Here is a 21,375-nt window from a genome sequence, read left to right as displayed (position 1 = left end):
CTGCACTCCCTCCAAGGTCAATGTATCCTTCCTAAGGCGTGGTGCCCAAAACTGAACACAGTACTCCAGGTGTGGTCTAACCAGGGCTTTGTATAGCTGCAGCATAACTTCTACCCCCTTGTATTCTTGTCCTCTAGATACGAAGATCAGCATTCCAGTAGCCGTTTTGATTATTTTCTGTACCTGTACATGGACCCCTAAATCTCTTCGGAACTCCACTGCTTCTAACTTTTCACCACTTAGAAAGTACTCTGATCTATCCTTTTTTGGTCCAAAGTGGACGAGCTCACATTTGCCGACACTGAAATCCATTTGCCACAATTTTGCCCATTCACTTAATCTATTAATATCTCTTTGTAATTAGAAGCTTCTATCTACACTGCTTACAATGCCGCCTATCTTTGTGTCATCGGCAACCTTGGATATGTGGCTCTCTATCCCGTCATCCAAGTTGTTAATAAATAGTGAATAGTTGAGGTCCCAGCACAGATCCCTGTGGGACGCCACAGAATCGTTACAGCACAGTAGGCGGCCATTCAGCCCGTCGAGTCTGTGTCAGCTCTCTGCAAGAGCACTTCAGCTAGTCCCAATCCCCCGCCCTTTCTCCGTAGCCCAGCAATTTTTTTCTTTCAAGTACTTATCTACTTCCCTTTTGAAAGCCACGATTAAACCTGCCTCCACCACCCTTTCATACAGTGCATTCCAGATCATAACCACTCGCTGCGTAAAAAAGTTTTTCCTCATGTCGCCTTTGGACCTTCTGCCAATGATCGTAAATCTCTGTCCTCTGGGTCTCGACCCTTCCGCTAATGGGAACAGTTTCTCTTTATCTACCGTCTAGACCCCTCATGATTCTGAACACCGCTATCAAATCATCTCTTAATCTTCTCTGCTCTAAGGAGAACAACCCCAGCTTCTCCAGTCTATCCACGTAACTGAAGTCCCTCATCCCTGGAACTATTCTTGTAAATCTTTTCGGCACCCTCTCTAAAGTCTTTACATCCTTCCTAATGTGCGGTGCCCAGAATTGAACACAATACTCCAGTTGGGGCCGAACCAGTGCTTTATAAAGGTCCATCATAACTTCCTTGCTTTTGTACTCTATGCCTCTATTTATGAAGCCCAGGATCCTGTATGCTTTTTAATCGCTTTCTCAACCTGTCCTGCCACCTTAAAGCTAGTATTAAGTCAAAGGAGGAAGTTTATAAAGTTGCCAGAAAAAGCAGGCAGCCTGAGGATTGGGATCGTTTTAGAAATCAGCAAAGGGGGACCAAGAAATTGATGATGAAAGGGAAAATGGAATATAAGCACAAACTAGCGAAAAATATAAAAAAGGATTGTAAAAGCTTCTATAGGTATGTGAAAAGGAAAAGACTGGCGAAGGTAAATGTAGGTCCTTTACAGTCAGAGACGGGAGAATTTATAATGTGGAATGAGGAAATGGCAGAGAAATTAAATAAATACTTTGTTTCTGTCTTCACGGAGGAAGACACAAAAAACCTCCCAGAAATACGAGAAAACCAAGGGTGTGGCAAGAATGAAGAACTTAAAGTAATTACTATAAGTAAAAAAACAGTACTAGCAAAATTAATGGGACTAGAAGTCGATAAATCCCGAGGACCGGATGACCTACATTCTAGGGTTTTGAAAGAGGTGGCCATTGGGATAGTGGACACATTGGTTGTCATCTTCCAAAATTCTAGAGATTCTGGAACGGTTTCTGCAGAGTGGAGGATAGCAAATGTAACCCCGCTATTTAAGAAAGGAGGGAGAGAGAAAACGGGGAACTACAGACCGGTTAGCCTCACATCAGTAGTTGGGAAAATGCTGGAATCTATTATAAAGGAAGCAATAACTGGGCACTTAGAAACTAATAGTAAGATTGGGCAGAGTCAGCATTGATTTATGAAAGGGAAATCCTGTTTGACAAACCTATTGGAGTTCTTTGAGGATGTAACTAGTGGAGTAGACAAAGGGGAACCGGTAGACGTGGTGTATCTGGGTTTTCAGAAGGCCTTCGATAAGGTCCCACACAAGAGGTTGGTGAACAAAATTAGGGCACATGGAATTGGGGGTAATATACTAGCATGGATTGATAATTGGTTAACAGACAGAAAACAAAGAGTAGGAATAAACGGGTTTTTTTCAGGATAGCAGGCCTTAACTAGTGGGGTACCGCAATGATCGGTGCTTGGGCCCCAGCTATTCACAATCTATATCAATGATTTGGATGAGGGGACTAAATGTAACATTTCCAAATTTGCTGATGAAACAAAGCTAGGTGGCAGTGTCAGTTGTGAAGAGGCTTCAAGGGGATCTCGACAGGCTCAGTGAGTGGGCGAGAACATGGCAGATGGAATATAATGTGGATAAATGTGAAGTTATCCACTTTGGTAGAAAAAACAGAAAGGCAGAGTATTTCCTAAATAGTGAAAGATTGGGGAATGCAGATGCTCAAAGGGACCTGGGTGTCCTTGTACATGAGTCACTGAAAGTGAATGTGCAGGTGCAGCAAGCCATTAGAAAGGCAAATAGTATGCCGGCCTTCATTACAAGAAGATTTGAGTACAGGAGTAAAGAAGTCTTACTCCAATTATATAGGGCCTTGGTGAGGCCACACCTGGAGTACTGTGTACAATTTTGGTCTCCTTACCGAAGGAAGGATATACTTGCCATAGAGGGAGTGCAACGAAGGTTCATGAGATTAATTCCTGGGATGGCAGGACTGTTGTATGAGAAGGGATTGAGTAAACTAGGCCTGTGTTCGCTTGAATTCAGAAGAATGAGTGGGGATCTCATTGAAGCATACAAAATTATTACAGGGCTTGATAGGGTGGATGCTGGGAGAATGTTTCCCTTGGCTGGGGAGTCTAGAACCAGGGGCCACAGCCTCAGGATAAAGGGTAGGCCATTCAGGACTGAGATGAGAAGACATTTCTTCACACAGAGGGTGGTGAATCTTTGGAATTCTCTACCCCAGAGGGCTGTGGAGGCTCAGTCATTGGGTATATTTAAAACAGAAGTCAATAGATTTCTGACTAGTAAAGGCATCAAGGGATATGGCGATAGGGCCGGTGAATGGAGTTGAGGCAGCAGATCAGCCATGATCTCATTGAATGGCGGAGCAGGCTCAAAGGGCCGAATGGCCTACTCCTGCTCCTATTTATGTTCATCAACGATTTGTGCACATATACCCCCAGGTCTCTCTGTTCATGCACCCCGTTTAAAATTGTATCCTTTAGTTTATATTGCCTTTCCTCGTTCTTCCTAGCAAAATGTATCACTTCACACTTTGCTGTGTTAAACTTCCATCTGTCACGTGTCTGCCCATTCCACCAGCCTGTCTATGCCCTCTTGAAGTCTATTCCTATCCTCCTCACTGTTCACTATACTTCCAAGTTTTGTGTCATCTGCAAATTTTGAGATTGTGCCCTGTGTACCCAAGTCCAAATCATTAATATATGCATCAAGAAAAGCAGCAGTCCTAGAACCGATCCCTGGGGAACACCACTGTATACCTTCCTCCCGTCCGAAAAACCGTTCAACACTATTCTGTTTCCTGTCACTTAGCCAATTTCGTATCCATGTTGCCACTGTCCCTTTTATTCTACGGGCTTCAACTTTGCTGGCAAGCCTATTATGTGGCACTTTATCAAACGCCTTTTGGAAGTCCATGTACATCACATCAACCGCATTGCCCTCATCAACCCTCTCTGTTACCTCATCAAAAAATGCAATCAAGTTGGTTAAACACAATTTGCCTTTAACAAATCCGTGCTGGCTTTCCTTAATTAATCCACACTCGTCCAAGTGACTGTTAATTGTCCCGGATTATCGTATCTAAAAGCTTCCCCACTACCGAGGTTAAATCGACTGGCCTGTAGTTGCTGGGTTTATCCTTGCACCCTTTTTTGAACAAGGGTGTAACATTTGCAATTCTCCAACCCTCTGGCACCACCCCCATATCCAAGGAGGATTGGAAGATTATGGCCAGTACCTCTGCGATTTCTTCCTTCACTTCCCTCAGCATCCTAGGATGCATCTCATCTGATCCTGGTGACTTATCTACTTTAAGTACAGCCAGCCTTTCCAGTACCTACTCTATCAATTTTTATCCCACCCAGTATCTCCTCTACCTCCTCCTTCACTATGTCTTTGGCAGCATCTTCTTCCTTGGTGAAGACAGATGCAAAGTACTCATTTAGTACCTCAGCCATGCCCTCTGCCTCCATGCATAGGTTTCCTTTTTGGTCCCTAATCTGCCCTACCCCCTCCTCTTACTACCCGTTTACTATTTATATGCCTATAGAAGACTTCTGGATTTCTTTTTATGTTAGCTGCCAGTCTATTCTCATACACTCTCTTTGCTCCTCTTATTTCCTATTTCACTTCCCGTGAGCTTTCTGTATTCAGCCTGGTTCTCACTTGTATTCTCAATCTAACATCGGTCATATGCCCCTTTTTTCTGCTTTATCTTACTCTCTACCTCTTCTGTCATCCAGGGAGCTCTGGCTTTGGTTGCCCTACCTTTTCCCCCTCGTGGGAATGTACCTTGACTGTACCTGAACCATCTCCTCTTTAAAGGCAGCCCATTGTTCAATTACAGTTTTGCCTGCCAATCTCTGATTCCAATTTACCCGGGCCAGCTCCGTTCTCAACCCACTGAAATTGGCCCTCCTCCAGTTAAGTATTTTGACTCTAGATTGCTCTTTGTCCTTTTCCATAGCTAACCTAAACCTTATGATACTATGATCACTGATCCCTAAATGTTCCCCTACTGAAAGTTTATCCACTTGACCCACCTCATTCCCCAGAACCAGATCCAGCAATGCCTCCTTCCTCGTTCAGCCGGAAACGTACTGATCAAGAAAGTTCTCCTGAACACACTTCAGAAATTCTTCCCCCTCTCTGCCCTTTACACTATTACTACCCCAGTCTATATTAGGATAATTGAAGTCCCCCATTATCACTACTCTATATTTCTTGCACCTCTCTAATTTCCCTGCAAATTTGCTCCTCTATATCCTTCCCACTAGTTGGTGGCCTATAGAATATACCTAGTAATGTAATGGCACCTCTATTATTTAACTCTAAGCAAATAGATTATGTCCTTGACCCCCTCTAGGACATCAATATTCTCCTTAATCAATACTGCCACCCCACCTCCTTTCTTTCCTTCCCTATCTTTCCGGAACACCTTATATCCAGGAATATTTAAAACCCAATCCTGTCCTTTTTTGAGCCAGGTCTCCATTATCGCCACATCATATTCCCAGGTGGCTATTTGCGCCTGCAGTTCACCAATCTTATTTACCGCGCTTTGTGCGTTTACATACATGCACAGTAAACCTATCTTAGACCTTCTTGTATTTTCTTAGCTGACCCCACATAATACTGTACTCTCTCTTACTCTCGTGCTATCTGTCTCTCCCACTCTTTAGTGCACCATGTTTCTCCTTTTTAATGCTACATCCTGGTGCCCATTCCCCAGCCAAATTAGTTTACCACTAGTCACATCCTACCAATTACAGTACCGACAACCCTAATTTGTATAATCTCTCCTCGTAATTTAACCCTTGGAGACCGGGTATCATTCTGATAAACCTATGCTGCACTCCCTCCAAGGCCAATATATTCTTCCTAAGATGTGGTGCCCAGAACTGCTCACAGTACTCCAGGTGTGGTCCAACCAGGGCTTTGTATAGCTGCAGCATACCTTCTACCCTCTTGTATTCTAGTCCTCTAGATATAAAGGCTAGCATTCCAGTAGCCTTTTTGATTATTTTCTGTACCTGTCCATGACATTTTAATGATCTATGTACATGGACCCCCCAATTCCGCCTATCTTTGGGTCATCGGCAAATTTGGATATGTGGCTTTCTATGCCATCATCTAAGTTGTTAATAAATACTGTGAATAGTAGAGGCCCCAACACAGATCCCTGTGCAACACAACTAGTCACATCCTGCCAATTAGAGTACCTGTCCATTTACCTCACTCTCTCTCTCCTGCCACTCAGCCAATTTCCTAACCAGGTCAATAATTTGCCTTCAATTCCATGAGCTTCAACTTTAGCTAACAGTCTCTTATGAGGGACTTTATTGACTGTCCACTACTTTAGTCGCCTCATCAAAAAATTCAATCAAGTTGGTCAGGCATGACCTACCCTTTACACAGCCATGCTGGCTCGCTCCGGTCAGCTGAAAATGTTCAAGGTACTCAGTCACCCTATCCTTAATTATAGACTCGAGCAATTTCCCGACAACAGATATTAGCCTAACCGGTCTATAATTCCCTGGTTTCCCTCTCCCACCTTTGTTAAATAGCGGAGTGACACATGCAATTTTCCAATCTAAAGGAACTGTTCCTGAATCGAGAGAACTTTGGAAGATTATAGTTAGCGCATCTGCAATGTGCTCACCTTTAAAACCCTGGGATAAAAACCATCTGGTCCTGGGGATTTGTTACTCTTTAGTGCCATTATTTTCTTCATTACTGTTAATTTGCTTCCGTTAATTATGGTGAGTCCCCATCCAATTCAAAATTAGTTTCCTTGGGATTTCCAGCATGCTATCCTCTTCCTCTACTGTAAATACTGATGCAAAGTAATTATTTAACATGTCCGCCATTTCCTTATTTTTATTTACATTATTCGTTTTTAAGGGGCCCACATTGCTCTTGACCACCCTCTCTTTCCTAACATAATTGTGAAAAATGTGTTGATTTTGATATCCCTTCCAAGTTTCTTTTCATATTCTCTTTTTGTAGCTCTTGCTATCGGTTTTGTCACCCTTTGCTGTTCTTGGTACCTTTCCCAGTTGCCAGGATTGTGCTTTTTTTGTTGCATGTTTGTATGTTTTTCTTTTAGTTTTATGTTGTTCCTTACCTCTTGTCATCCATGGCTGTTTTATTTGGTAAGTAGAACCCTTGCCCCTTAGGGGTAGAAACTGGTTCTGGATCACCTTAATTTCTTTTTTGAACACCTCCCACTGATCTTGTCAATTTACCCATTCACAGATTTGCCCAGTTTACAGTGGACAGTCCCCGTCTCATCCCGTTGAAGTCGGCCTTACCGAAATCTAGAATCTTAGTAGATGTTTCGGGTTTTTCCCCTTTCAAACACAAAGTTGAACTCAATCATATTATGGTCGTTATTAGATAAATGTTCACGCACCATTAGGCTAACTAAATCTGCCATTGCTACATGCTTGTCTAGTCTCTACATTTATACACCTCTCGGATATATTTTGTGCCAGAAGAGCTCAATTTTAAACCAGTGTTTCTTCATAACTGAGACCTCCAAGACTGGGGAACATCTTTGCACCATCTCCAGTGCTTGAATGTCTCCCTTATGTCTTGGCTTCCAGAACATGGCCCTGTACTCAAGGTGTGGTTTGACCAGAGCACTGTACAGTTTAATGATGATTTGATCTCATTTTCACATAGCAATTACAACATGGAAACAGGCCATTCAGTCCTTGTTCCCCAGCCACCAACTCCATCCCTCTCCCTGGCAACTGTCTAGGCTGAAGCAGACTGTTTGCAACCTTGGTGTCGTATTTGACCTCGAGGTGAGCTCCGACCACACATCCACACCATCACTAAGACCGCCTATTTCCACCTCTAACATCAGCAGATTCTGTTCTGCCTCAGCTCATCTGCTGCTGAAACCCTCATCCATGCCTCTGTTACCACTAGACTTAGCTATTTCAACGCACTCCTGGCTGGCCTCCCATCTTCCCCCCTCCATAAACTTCAGCTCATCTAAAACTTAGCTGCCCATATCCTAACTCGCATCAAGTGCCATTCACCCATCACCCCTGTGCTCACTGACCTATATTAACTCCCAGTCCAGCAACACTTCAATTTTAAAATTCTCATCCTTGTTTTAAAATCCCTCTATGGCCCTTCCCTATCTCTGTAACCTCTTCCAGCCCCAACCCGCCGAGATTTCTGCACTCTTCCAGTTCTAAGAACATAAGAAATAGGAGCAGAAGTAGGCCAATCGGCCCCTCGAGCCTGCTCCGCCATTCAATAAGATCATGGCTGATCTGATCCTAACCGCCAATCCACTATCACAGAACCATCTCCTGAATCTAACAGAATTAGACACATGAAATAGGAGCAGGATCAGGCTACACGGCCCCCGGGCCCGCTCCGCTACCCACAGGGCCATGACCGATCCGAACCTAGACTCATGTCCAAATTCCTGCCCGCTCCCCGTAACCCTCAATTCCCTTTACTTCTAGGAAACTGTCTATTTCTGTTTTAAATTTATGTAATGATGTAGCTTCTACAGCTTTTTGGGGCAGCATATTCCATGGACCTACCACCCTCTGAGTGAAGTAGTTCCTCCTCATCTCAGTTTTGAAAGAGCAGCCCCTTATTCTAAGACTATGCCCCCTAGTTCTAGTTTCACCCATCATCGGGAACATCCGCCCCGCATCCACTCGATCCAACCCCTTCACAATCTTATATGTTTCAATAAGATCGCCTCTCATTCTTCTGAACTCCAATGAGTAGAGTCCCAATCTACTCAACCTCTCCTCATATGTCCATCCCCTCATCCCCGGGATTAACCGAGTGAACCTTCTTTGTACTGACTCGAGAGCAAGTATGTCCTTTCTTAAGTATGGACACCAAAACTGTACGCAGTATTCCAGGTGCGGTCTCACCAATACCTTGTACAACTGAAGCAATACCTCCCTATTTTTATATTCTATCCCCCTAGCAATGAAAGCCAACATTCCATTGACCTTCTTAATCACTTGCTGCACCTGCATACTAACCTTTTGAGTTTCGCGCACCAGGACCCCCAGATCCCTTTGTACTTCAGTACTTTCCAGTTTCTTGCCATTAAGATAATAACTTGCTCTACGATTTTTCCTGCCAAAGTGCATAACCTCACACTTTCCAGTATTGTATTCCATCTGCCAAATCTCTGCCCACTTACTTAGCCTGTCTATGTCCCCTTGAAGGTTTTTTATGTCCTCCTCACTCACTACTTTCCCCCCCATCTTAGTATCATCTGCAAACTTTGATATGTTATACTCGGTCCCCTCCTCCAAATCGTTAATATAGATTGTAAAGAGTTGGGGACCCAGCACTGACCCCTGCGGAACACCACTAGTTACTGATTGCCAGTCTGAGAATGAACCATTTATCCCAACTCTCTGCCTTCTGTTAGATAGCCAATCCTCTATCCATGCCAGAATATTACCCCCAATCCCGTGATTTTTTATCTTAAGCAATAATCTTTTGTGTGGCACCTTGTCAAATGCCTTTTGGAAGTCTAAATACACTACGTCCACTGGCTCCCCTTTATCCACCCTATACGTTACTTCCTCAAAGAACTCCAGCAAATTTGTCAAACATGACTTCCCCTTCATAAAACCATGCTGACTTTGTCCTATTAAATTATGATTATCCAAATGTCCTGTTACTGTCTCCTTAATAATGGACTCCAAAATTTTACCTACCACAGATGTTAGGCTAACCGGTCTATAGTTTCCAGCCTTCTGTCTACTGCCCTTTTTAAATAAGGGTGTTACATTAGCAGTTTTCCAGTCTGCCGGGACCATTGCCGAGTCCAGGGAGTTTTGGAAAATTATTACCAATGCATCCACAATCCCTACCGCCACTTCCCTCAAGACCCTAGGATGTAAGCCATCAGGTCCGGGTGATTTATCTGCCTTGAGTCCCATTATTTTACCGAGTACCACTTCCTTAGTGATTTTGATCGTGTTTAGCTCCTCCCCCCCTTTAGCCCCCTCTTTGTCCAGTGTTGGGATGTTCTTAGTGTCTTCTACTGTAAAGACTGATGTAAAATATTCATTCAGTGTTTTTGCCATCTCCATATTTCCCACCATTAATTTCCCGGTCTCATCCTCCAAGGGACCAACATTTACTTTAGCCACCCTTTTTCTTTTTATATAGCTATAAAAACTCTTACTATCTGTTTTTATATTTTTTGCTAATTTACTTTCATAATCTATCTTCCCTTTCTTAATCAATCTTTTTGTTATTTTTTGCTGTCTTTTAAAGTTTTCCCAATCCTCTATCCTCCCACTAGATTTGGCTACCTTATATGCCCTTGTTTTTAGTCGAATACTATCCTTAATTTCTTTACTTAGCCACGGATGGCTGTCTTTTCTTTTACACCCCTTTCTTCTCAGTGGAATATATATTTTTTGGAAGTTGTAAACTAACTCCTTAAATGTACACCACTGATCATGTATCGTCTTACCCTTTAATCTATTTTCCCAATCCACTCTACTCAATTCCGCTCTCATACCTTCATAGTCTCCTTTATTCAAGCTTAGCACGCTTGTTTGAGATCCAACCTTCTCACCCTCTAATTGAATATGGAATTCAACCATGTTATGGTCGCTCATTCCAAGGGGATCCTTTACTAGGACATTTTTAATTAATCCTGTCTCGTTACACAGGACCAGATCTAAGGTTGCTTGCCCCCTGGTCGGTTCAGTTACATACTGCTCAAGAAACCCATCCCTAATACACTCAATGAACTCATCCTCAAGGCAGCCCTGCCCAATTTGATTTGTCCAATTAATATGATAGTTAAAATCCCCCATAATTCTGGCCTCTTGCGCATCCCCAATTTTAATCGCTCAACCATTTGCAGCCGTGCCTTCAGCTGCCAAGGCCCACTCTGGAATTCTCTCCCTAAACCTCTCTGCCTCGCTTTCCACCTTTAAGATGCTCCTTAAAACCTACCTCTTTGACCAAGTCTGCCCTAATGTCCCCTTATGTGGCTAGGTGTCAAATTTTGTTTGATAACGCTCCTGTGAAGTGCCTTGCCACATTGTACAGGAAACTTTGGTTTATCCGGAGGTTGTATGTCCGGAAACCTTGATCTAACGGCAGAAATCAGCAGCCGTTTTGGTTAGGTTTTTTTTCTTCTCCTAGCTTTTTTTTTTTTAAAAACAGTCAGGCTCTGGAAAGCGTCTCTGTAGCTTAGCAACAGCTTCAGAGACGCTTCCAAGGTACGGGCCGAGTGTTTACAAGCTGTTGCTAAGCAACAGTGTTTGTTGTCAGATACGGAGATGAAAACCTCCGTATCCTTTAACATTAGCGCTGGTCTATCCGGAAGTTTTGATAGATCGGCAGCAGCTCGGTCCCGTCGGTGCCGGATATCGCGAAGTTTCCTGTACTACATTAAAGGCGCTATATAAATGCAAGGAGTAGTCCCAATATCACGTGCAGAATTTTTATTCCAATATCACTATATTCCCCATTCCTTCAACCGCATATCTAACCTATTCTTAAATGTTAACATGGTCTCTGCTTCAATCACAAACTCCGGTAGTAAATTCCACAGCCTCACAACCCTCTGTGCAAGAAAGTTGTTTAACTCTCTGATCTAAATCTATTGCATTTAATCTTATATCTATGTCCCATGCTTCTAGACCTCAATCACTAGAAAGTTTGTTTCTATTTACTCTGTCCCAGCCCTTCATAATTTTAAACACCTCTATCAAATCACCCCTTAATTTCCTCTGTTCAAATTAAAATAACTCCAGTTCTTCAGTCTTTCTTCTTAAGAGTGTCGGCCATGGCTCAGTGGGTAGCACTCGCGCCTGAATCAGAAGGTTGTGGGTTCAAGTCCCTCTCCAAATACTGGAGCATAAAATCTAGGCTAACACTTCAGTGTAGTGCTGAGGGAGCGGCAGCACTGTCTGAGGTGCAGTCTTTTGGATGAGATGTTAAACTGAGACACTGAATGCCCTCTCAGGTGGATGTAAAAGATGCTATGGCACTATTTTGAAAATGACCAGGGTGTTCTCCCCAGTATCCTGGGCCAATTATTTACCCCTCAACTAACACATCACTGAAATAGATGATCTGCTCAGGATTTCATTACTATTTGTGGGACCTTGCTGTGCACAAATTAGACGCTACTTTTCCTACATTACAACATTAACTACACTTCAAAAGTACTTCATTGGCTGTGAAGCGCTTTGGGACATCCTGAGGGAGTGAAAGGCGCTATATAAATGCTCATCTTTCTTTCTCATGAATCTGTGCTGTACCTTCTCTGCCTCAACATCCTTCCTATGGTGTGGAGTCCAAATTTGCAGAGTCTCCAACTGATTCACCATTACATCTCAACTTTTATATTAATTCTCTTGCCATAAAACATCAGTATTCCATTGGCTTTTTCTATGGCCTTATCTACTTGAGGTGTTGTTTCCAAGGTCTTGAGCCTCAACCCTCAAATCTCTCTGCTCTTCCACATCACCCAGCTTTCCCCATTCAAAGGAGAAGTCCATTTTTCACCAAAATTGACTACCTCAAATTTATTGACATTGAATTCCATCTGCCACTTTTTTGTCTATTCCACCAAACTGCCCAAGTTTTCTCATCTTTCAATTTCCCCTACAGCTTCCTTTGGTTTTCAGAATTATATACTTCCTATTTTAGTATTGTCTGCAAATAGGGACACCACTCCCTCGATCTAAATAACTGTTGTACACATGAACAGAGTGGTCTCAGAGAAGAACTCCATGGGAAACCACCACCTTTCTCCAAACCACTCAAACTGCCCTCAACTTCTAATCTGTGTTTCCTCCATTCTAACCAGTATTAATCCAATTTTCTAATCTCTCCCAAATTCCTTATCCCTAATCTTCTCCAATAGTCTCCTGTATTGTAACTTGTCAAAGGCTTTCTGACAGTCTATGTATACCACATCCACTGGATTTCCCCATCCACCATATGTCATTTCTCAACAAATTCGATCAGGTTTGTCAAGCATAATCCTCCTTTCCGAACCTCAAATTAGCTGTGCTAATAATTTTTTCTTCAGTTAGATATTTAGTAATGTCATCTTTAATTAATTTCATCTTTAATTAAAGATTCCAAATTTTTACTGACCATAAATGTTAAACTAACTAGCCTGTAATTACCTGGATTAGCTGTCTCTTGTTTTGAAGTCCTCTGGCACACATCTACTCGCAATACAACCGTAAAATATAATTTTCAAGACCTCCACTATTTCTTTCCCTATTTCCCTCAAGACCCCTGGATGTACCCCATCAGGTCCTAGCACTTTGTCCTCATTTAGATTAACTAATTTCTCTAATACTTTCCTTTTACTTATTATAATATCTCTCATCTCGCTTTTAACCAACTTGGGATTTACCTCCTCTCCAATATCTCACTGTTTTGGCGATATAGTTCAACATTTTATCAATTTTGCTGATTGCTGCTCTGCATTGATTGGACATGTTGATCATCGAATCTACTAAAATTCGTACCTCTTCAATGACTCCAAAGTTTTTGCCTCCACTACGCTACACGGGAGACAATTCCAGGTACTAATCACTCACTGCATGAAAAAAATGAGTCTTGACATGAGTCCTGCACGTGACTTCTGCCAGTCTGTACCAAGGTCCCTTTGTCCTGCAGTTATGATTCAAGTTGAACTAACATGCAGTATTAACCTGCAATTCCTTTGCAAAGTTAAGGTTCACTAAAGTTTGCTTTATCACGTCTCAGAAATGTCTCAAAGTGCTTCACATATTGGCTGATGTGAAATTCTGGGTAAACAATCAAAAAAGATAAATATTTATAGGGCACAGTATCACTTTTCTCAAACATCGCAAAGTGCTTCACACACATTGGATGACTTAGAAGTGCAGTGACTTATGCTGGGAAAATCATTTGACTTTCAATAATTTGAAATGACTTGGAGGAACAAAACAAATAATAAAATGGAGGGTGCATCATGTCAAGTGCGCTGTGATTAAGGGAATACGTGCCTTGGTTTTGTCATCAATCCTATAGCCTTACATCGCAACCAGTGAGTTAACTTATCAGAGCATGATCAGGCCTAGCAGTCACTCAGTATCCTCATTTGGAGAACCAGGTCTAGTTTCCATGCATCTCTACGCAACATTAATTGGCATGGTGGCATCATGTCAATCTTATGACACACTGGTTTAGATCTTCTAACGCAGCCATAAACCAGCAGAAGTGCAGTGGGACAGGCACATGCCGTCACCATGCACCCTGACACTGCAGCATTTCCCAGGCTCAGAGTCATCCGAGTAATTTTGGGGGGTTTCCCAGCAATGTTCCCACTAATTTTTTTTGGGTGCACGGCCCCTTTAAGGGGCTGCACGGCCTATTCACAGTTTTGCGCATGCGCAAACTTTAACATTGGAAAAGCCGGTCCTGCAGAGAGTGGGTGCCAGCGCAATTTATAGAGAATATTGCTCCCCATAGAATCATAGAAAGTTACAGCACGGTGGGAGGCCATTTCGGCCCATCGTGTCCGCGCCGGCCAACAAAGAGCTCTCCAGCCTAATCCCACTTCTCAGCTCTTGGTCCGTAGCCCTGCAGGTTAGAGCATCCCAAGTGCACATCCAAGTACTTATTTAAATGTGGTTAGGGTTCCTGCCTCTACCACCCTTTCAGGCAGTGAGTTTCAGACACCCACAACCCTCTGGGTGAAGATATTTCCCCTCAAATCTCCTCTAAACCTTCCCCCAATTACTTTAAATCTGTGCCCCCTGGTTTTTGACCCCTCTGCTAAATAGGTCCTTTCTATCCACTTTATCTAGGCCCCTCATAATTTTATACACCTCAATAAGGTCTCCCCTCAGCCTCCTCTGTTCCAAGGAAAACAGACCCAGCCTATCCAGTCTTTCATCATAGCTAAGATTCTCTACTCCCAGAAACATCCTTGTAAATCTCCTCTGTACCCTCTCTAGTGCAACCACATCTTTCCTGTAATGTGGTGACCAGAACTGCACGCTGAGGCCTAACTAGTGTTTTATACAGTTGAAGCATAACCCCCTGCTCTTGTATTCTATGACACGGCTAATAAAGGCAAGCATTCCGTATGCCTTCTTAACCACCTTATCTACTTGGCCTGCTACCTTCAGGGATCTGTGGACATGCACTCCAAGGTCCCTCTGTTCCTCTACACTATTCAGTGTCCTACCATTTAAATGTGTATTCCCTTTCCTTGTTAGCCCTCCCCAAATGCATTACCTCACACGTCTCCGGATTGAATTCCATTTGCTACTGTTCTGCCCACCTGACCAATTTATTGATATCTTCCTGCAGGCTACAGCTTCCTTCTTCAGTATCAACCACACAGCCAATTTTAGTATCATCTGCAAACTTCTTAATCATACCCCCTATATTCAAGTCTAGATCGTTGATATATACTACAAAAAGCAAGGGACCTAGTACTGAGCCCTGCGGAACCCCACTGGAAACAGCCTTCCAGTCACAAAAACACCCATCAACCATTACCCTCTGCTTCCGGTCTCCGAGCCAGTTTTGAATCCAACTTGACACTTTGCCCTGGATCCCATGGGCTTTTAACTTCGTGACTAGTCTGCCATATGGAACCTTATCAAAAGCCTTGCTAAAGTCCATATACACTACATCAAGCGCACTACCCTCATCTACCCTCGTTACCTCCTCAAAAAATTCAATCAAGTTTGTCAGACACGACCTTCCCGTAACAAATCTGTGCTGACTATCCTTGATTAATCCGTGTCTTTCTAAATGAAGATTTATCCTGTCCTTCAGAATTCTTTCCAATAATTTTCCCACTACCGAGGTTAGGCTGACTGGCCTGTAATTACTCGGTCTATCCTTTTATCCCTTTTTAAACAAGGGTACCACATTAGCAGTCCTCCAGTCCTCCGGCACCACACCTGAAGCCAGAGAGGATTGAAAAATGATGGTCAGGGCCTCTGCAATTTCCTCTTTTGCTTCGCTTAACAGCCTGGGATACATTTCATCCGAGCCTGGGGATTTGTCCACTTTTAAACTGCTAAACCCCTTAATGCTTCCTCTCTCACTATGTTTATTTCATCGAATATTTCACACTCCTCCCCCCGATAGCAATGTCTGCTTCGCCCCTCTCCTTTGTGAAAACAGACGCAAAGAATTAATTAATAACCCTACCGACGTTTCCCGCCTCCACACACAGATTACCCTCATGATCTCCAATAGGCCTTACCCTTTGTTTAGTTATCCTCTTACTCTTAATATATTTATAAAACATCTTTGGGCTTTCCTTGATTTTACTTGCCAAGAATTTTTCATGCTCTCTCTTTGCTTTCCTAATATCATTTTTAATTGCACCCCTGCACTTTCTGTACTCCGCTAAAGATTCTGGAGTAATTAGTCCTCGGTATCTGTCATACGCCTCCCTTTTTTTTATCCTACACTATGGGCTAGATTTTCCTGGAGCCGTCAGGCGGGGTTTCAGGCGTGGGGGGGGGGGGGGGGGGAAATCCCGAATTTGGGGATCCTGACACCATCCCGCCCCACACAAGTTTCAGGGGTGGCGGGTGCCCGCCCCGCACTGGGACCCGCCTCCCCGAGGCGGGAAGGGGATTAGTGCCAATTAACTGCCTGTTAACAGGTAGTTAACAGGCAGTTTTTAGCCTAATCCCTATTTTGAGGGGTTTCGTCTAGGTTTCCCCGACGGCTCCAAACCACGCCAGGTTAGAGCAGGCGGGCTGTCGGGTTGAAGGAGTCGCGATGTCGGCGCTCAGGTGAGTGATGGGTGCACCTGTTCCGGATGGGAAGCATCCTAGATTACGGAGGGAAATAAGGGTGGAAATTGCGGAGACTCTAGTCACAATCTCCCAATCCTCCTCAGATATGGAGGTGGTGCCAGAGGACTGGAGGATTGCAAATGCTCAAAAAGGGGAGGGGGATAAACCCGGCAACTACAGGCCAGTCAGTGGTGGGGAAACTTTGAGAGACAATAATCAGACAAAATTAATTGTCGCTTGAAAAAGCATGGGTTAATAAATGACAGCCAGCACGGATGTTAAAGACAAATCGTGTTTGACTAACTTGATGGAGTACTTTGATGAAGTAACGGAGAGGATTGATGAGGGTAGAGCGGTTGATGTCATGTATATGGATTTTCAAATATATGAATTATGTTCTGCAAAAAATCCTAATCCTTGTAATCTCCCTTTGAAGGTCAAGATAAAACCACTTTAGACCTTGTGTTTGCTTACTTACCAAGCTCTCTGCCGTCAGTTCAGGGAGTTCATGTACAACACAGTATGGGAAATCCAGTACCGAAATACTATAGAGATTTGGAAATGAATGCAGGAAATTAATGATTAGTGAGTTTGAAATCCAATTTCAATGAACCCCCTAAGTACTGACTTTTCTTATGTCTCTGTGTTACACATATGTGCTGTCAGCCATGCCTCAGTGGTAGCACTCTTGCCAGAGTCAGAAGGTCATGGGTTCAAGTCCCACTTTAGAGATTTACGCATATGATCTAGACTGGCGCTTCAGTGCAGTACTGAGGGTGTGTTGCGCTGTCGGATGTGCCTTCTTTTGTTGAGATATTGAGCTGAGGCACTGTCTGCCCTCTCAGGTAGACAGAAAGTATCTCATGTCACTTTCCAAAGAGTAGGGGCGTTCTCGCCAGTTTACTGGCCATTATTTACCCACAACCATCACTAAAGCAGATTTTCTGGTTACTTATTTCACTGCTATTTGTGGGATCTTACTGTGTGCAAATTGGCTGCCACGTTTCCATACATTACAACTGTGACTACACTTCAAAAATACTTAATTGGCTTTGAAGCACTTTGGGACATCCTAAGCACTATATAAATGCAAGTTCTTTCTTCTTGTAATTGTTAAGAGTAGACTATGATTCAGTTCCAATGTTTCGATTTTGAGCCTTTGGATTCCAATTCAATCTCAAAAAATTTATAAAATCGGTAGTGCCAATTATAATAGATGAGAAAGGTCATTTAACCAATCTAGGTCATCCAACCAGAAAGACACCATAGCTCCCCCATCATAGTATCTAACTGTTGCTTAAATGATTCTAGAGATTTTGCCTCCACTATCTTACCCAAGAAGTCCACTCAGGTGCTGATTACTCCTCGTGTAAAGAACTTTCTGGTATCAGACCAAAATGTGCCTTTTATTAATGCAAATCTGTGTCCCCATGTCCTACACTGAGTTTACTTAGAAACAGTGTTTATCTACGTTTGCTATACTGTTTACTACCTTATATAACTCTAAGAACAGCGCTTTAAAAAAAATAATTCATTCACTGGATGTAGGCGTCGCTGGCAAGCCCAGCATTTATTGCCCATCCCCAATTGACCTCGAGAAGGTGGTGGTGAGCTGCCTTTTTGAACCACTGCAGTCCATGTGGGGAAAGTGCTCCCACAGTGCTTTTGGGTCAAAATCCTGGAACTCCCAACCTAACGACAATGAAGGAACAGTGATATATTTCCAAGTCAGGTTGGTATGTGACTTGGAGGGGAACTTGAAGGTGGTGGTGTTCCCATGCGCCTGCTGCCCTTGTCCTTCTAGGTGGTAGAGGTTGCGGGTTTGGGAGGTGCTGTCGAAGAAGCCTTGGCCAGTTGTTGCAGTGCATCTTGTAGATGATATTCACTGCAGCCATGGTGCACCGGTGGTGGAGGGAGTGAATGTTTAAGGTGGTGGATGGGGTGCCAATCAAGCAGACTGCTTTGTCCTGGATGGTGTCAAGCTTCTTGAGTGTTGTTGGAGCTGCACTCATCCAGGCAAGTGGAGAGTATTCCATCACACTCCTTACTTGTGCCTTGTAGATGGTGGAAAAGCTTTGGGGAGTCAGGTGGTGAGTCGCTAGCTTCTGACCTGCTCTTGTTACCACAGTGTTTATGTGGCTGGTCCAGTTAAGTTTCTGATCAATGGTGACCCCCAGGATGTTGATGGTGGGGGGATTAGACGATGGCAATGCCGTTGACTTGCAAGGGGAGGTGGTTAGACTTTCTCTTGTTAGAGATGCCACTTATCAGCCCAAGCCCGGATGTTGTACAAGTCTTGCTGCATGAGGGCAAGGACTGCTTCATTATCTGTGGAATTGCAAATGGAACTGAGCACTGTGCAATCACCATTTTTGTCACCGCATTTTAACATGAGGAATCTCCAGAGATTATATGTGTCCCTTGCGTTTTGGTGACCACAACTGGATCCAAAAGTCAAGGCACGATCTGACTGGAGCACAACCTCCTCTGTTCAGCATTCTACAGTTTTGTTTCGATAGCTCTATTTGTTTCCTTATATATAACCCGAGCCTAGCAATCAACACCCTGAAGATGGTTTTGTTTTTCTAGTCAGCTGAAGCAGAACATTTCAAAGTAAAATATAATGGTTAGCAAATCAGATGCAAGTTACAAAATGTATTGAGAATTTCTTGAAAATTCACATTCAGAGGCTTAAACTGCAATAGTGGGGGTTAGGGCAACAGGGGCCTTAAAACCAGATTCATATATGAGCGATTTTGAAATCCCAGGGATCCTACAGGTACATATCCCGAGACTTGCCATCCATTAAAATGAATGGTCAGATCACTGGCTACACACCCACAATTTCACCAAGATGCACGCCAGACAATGGAATCATCCCTATAAACAGATGGCTTTTTTTTTTTATAAAAGAGTGCTGTTTATAATTAGAGTAGGGTAAAAAGATCAGGATCCTGTCTGTAGACTTTATTCAGGGAAGGTGTAGCTAACAGGAATTTGGTAAAAATGAGATGGAATACATTATGCCAATTTTTCTCCCGAGATCTGATTCCACAGTGACAACAACCCAATGACCATTATTCATGTGTCAGCCTCCACGGCAAGAGTCAGGAGCGATTATTCCACTGCATGGGGCATCCCAGCTTAGTCTGGCACTTGCACCTGGTGTCCAAACATGTACCTTTCCAACCTGGATTGATGGATAGCATAATCCCTGGCAATTTTCTCCTCTCTAACCTGAGGATTAATTACAGAGCCCCAAAAGCCACCTTGACTACAATCAGCTTGCACAGCACACACCAGCAATCAAATTGCCATCCTTTTTGTTCTGTATAGTTCTACTACACAAACATGCTGAGCTAGAGGAATGTTCTAGATTAACACTTTACATTAAAAAATAATTTTTTTAAAATGAGTTAATATTAATGGCAAATGGTGGGTTGGTGCATCAACATACAGGTGGCTTACCTGTTCTTAGCTGTAATGTAGGACATGATGTTCTGATTGAAGAACTTTAAAATGAGTGGAATGCAGTTAGCAAAAACCAGGTGCTGTGCCATATACTCGAACTGCAGGACAATAATACAACATAGAATCAGGTTCATCAACATCTTCTCAATGCTGGCAACAAAAGTAAAACCTTCATTAAATCCATTTTAATAGCTTCCTGGTAGTTTGGCTAGTAAATGCAGTGCTCAGTCTAGTACTGAGTTGAGCCCAATCCCTGGTCTGCACATTTGGAGATTTTGCTACGTCAAAGGTGCTTTATAAATGAAAGTAGTTGCTGAGCTAGATTACCTCAGCTGTGACACTGGTAGAAGGACCACATGTGGGCATCAGACACTCTGCAATGCCTGCTGACATTCAGTGCCCAGGCAGTTGTGCCACAAGCACCTTTCCTTCAGCTTTGCTTCTTTTATTAAACTTCCAAAGCCTTTTACAACTATGGTTAGTTTTACTGGGAGCTGAAACTAACAACTACAACTTGCATTTATATAGCGCCTTTAACGCAGTAAAACGTCCCATGGGGCGGGTCGAGCGATAGGCGGGCCCAAGCCGGGGGGGGGGGGGGGGGGGGGGGGCGCGTGGCGGGGGGTGCAGAGCCAGGGGGTGGGGAGGGAGGCCCGAGCCAGGGGGTGGGCCCGAGCCAGGTTTTGGGGGGGGTGTGGCAGAGCCAGGAGGGGCTGGGGGGGGGGGGGGGGGGGGGGGGGAAAGAGTAAAGGCGTAGAAGTAAAAAGTTAGGGAAAAAATGTTGTTTGCCAATCAAAACTTCCCATGATCTCATCAGCACTAAATATTAATAGATGATTGTTTCATGTAACAGCATTACTTACCTGATAGATATGATTGAGTTTGAAGTGCTTAAGTAGCAGTAACAGGACAGCAGAAATTGCTTTCACAATGATCTCTTTGTGTCTGTTGACATCGACTCCCAGCTTCATACTCTGTAGCACTGTTGTACTGTTAGGATAAAGAGCACATCGCTGTATTACTGTACGGGGAGGTGATATGGTCACTTAGGTGATAGAAGGTGAAGAGGCAAGAAAAAAAGCTGCCGGGATAAGAGAAAGACTAGGCATGAGAAAGAGTCAGTGGCCGTATAGAGGACGAATGGCGAGAAAGAGTGCTGACCTGACAGAGAACAGGATTTGATTAAGTGTACCTCAACCACAGAAAAGTCTCAAACCTCCTGAGCACAACTACATCTTACCAAGATAACTTCAAAAGTTGCAATATATTAGATGAAGATAATTTTAACCAAGTTACTTCAAGTTGGCTCCCAGTCTTTATTCTCCATGGAAATTAAGGTCAATAATGCAATTAA

General features: G+C 43.3%; 1 protein-coding gene across 5 annotated transcripts in view; it reads right to left on the bottom strand.

Moving 5' to 3' along the window:
- LOC147104971 (striatin-interacting protein 1 homolog) overlaps nt 1–21,375 on the bottom strand; it is a 155,394-nt gene that overhangs the window by 16,170 nt on the left and 117,849 nt on the right. For all 5 annotated transcript variants that reach the window (XM_086010950.1, XM_086010951.1, XM_086010952.1 and 2 more), the window contains 3 exons: nt 20,885–21,011; nt 20,019–20,119; nt 17,029–17,095 (listed from right to left, as the gene is read on the bottom strand). In XM_086010950.1, the coding sequence (XP_085867076.1) occupies nt 17,029–17,095; nt 20,019–20,119; nt 20,885–21,011 (295 nt within the window). The remainder of the gene's footprint in view (nt 1–17,028; nt 17,096–20,018; nt 20,120–20,884; nt 21,012–21,375) is intronic.

Source organism: Somniosus microcephalus, chromosome 18, assembly GCF_052327205.1.
Source record: "Somniosus microcephalus isolate GS21.2 chromosome 18, FLI_Smic_1.0, whole genome shotgun sequence".
NCBI lineage: Eukaryota > Metazoa > Chordata > Chondrichthyes > Squaliformes > Somniosidae > Somniosus > Somniosus microcephalus.
This window is presented reverse-complemented; position numbering and strand designations above follow the sequence as displayed.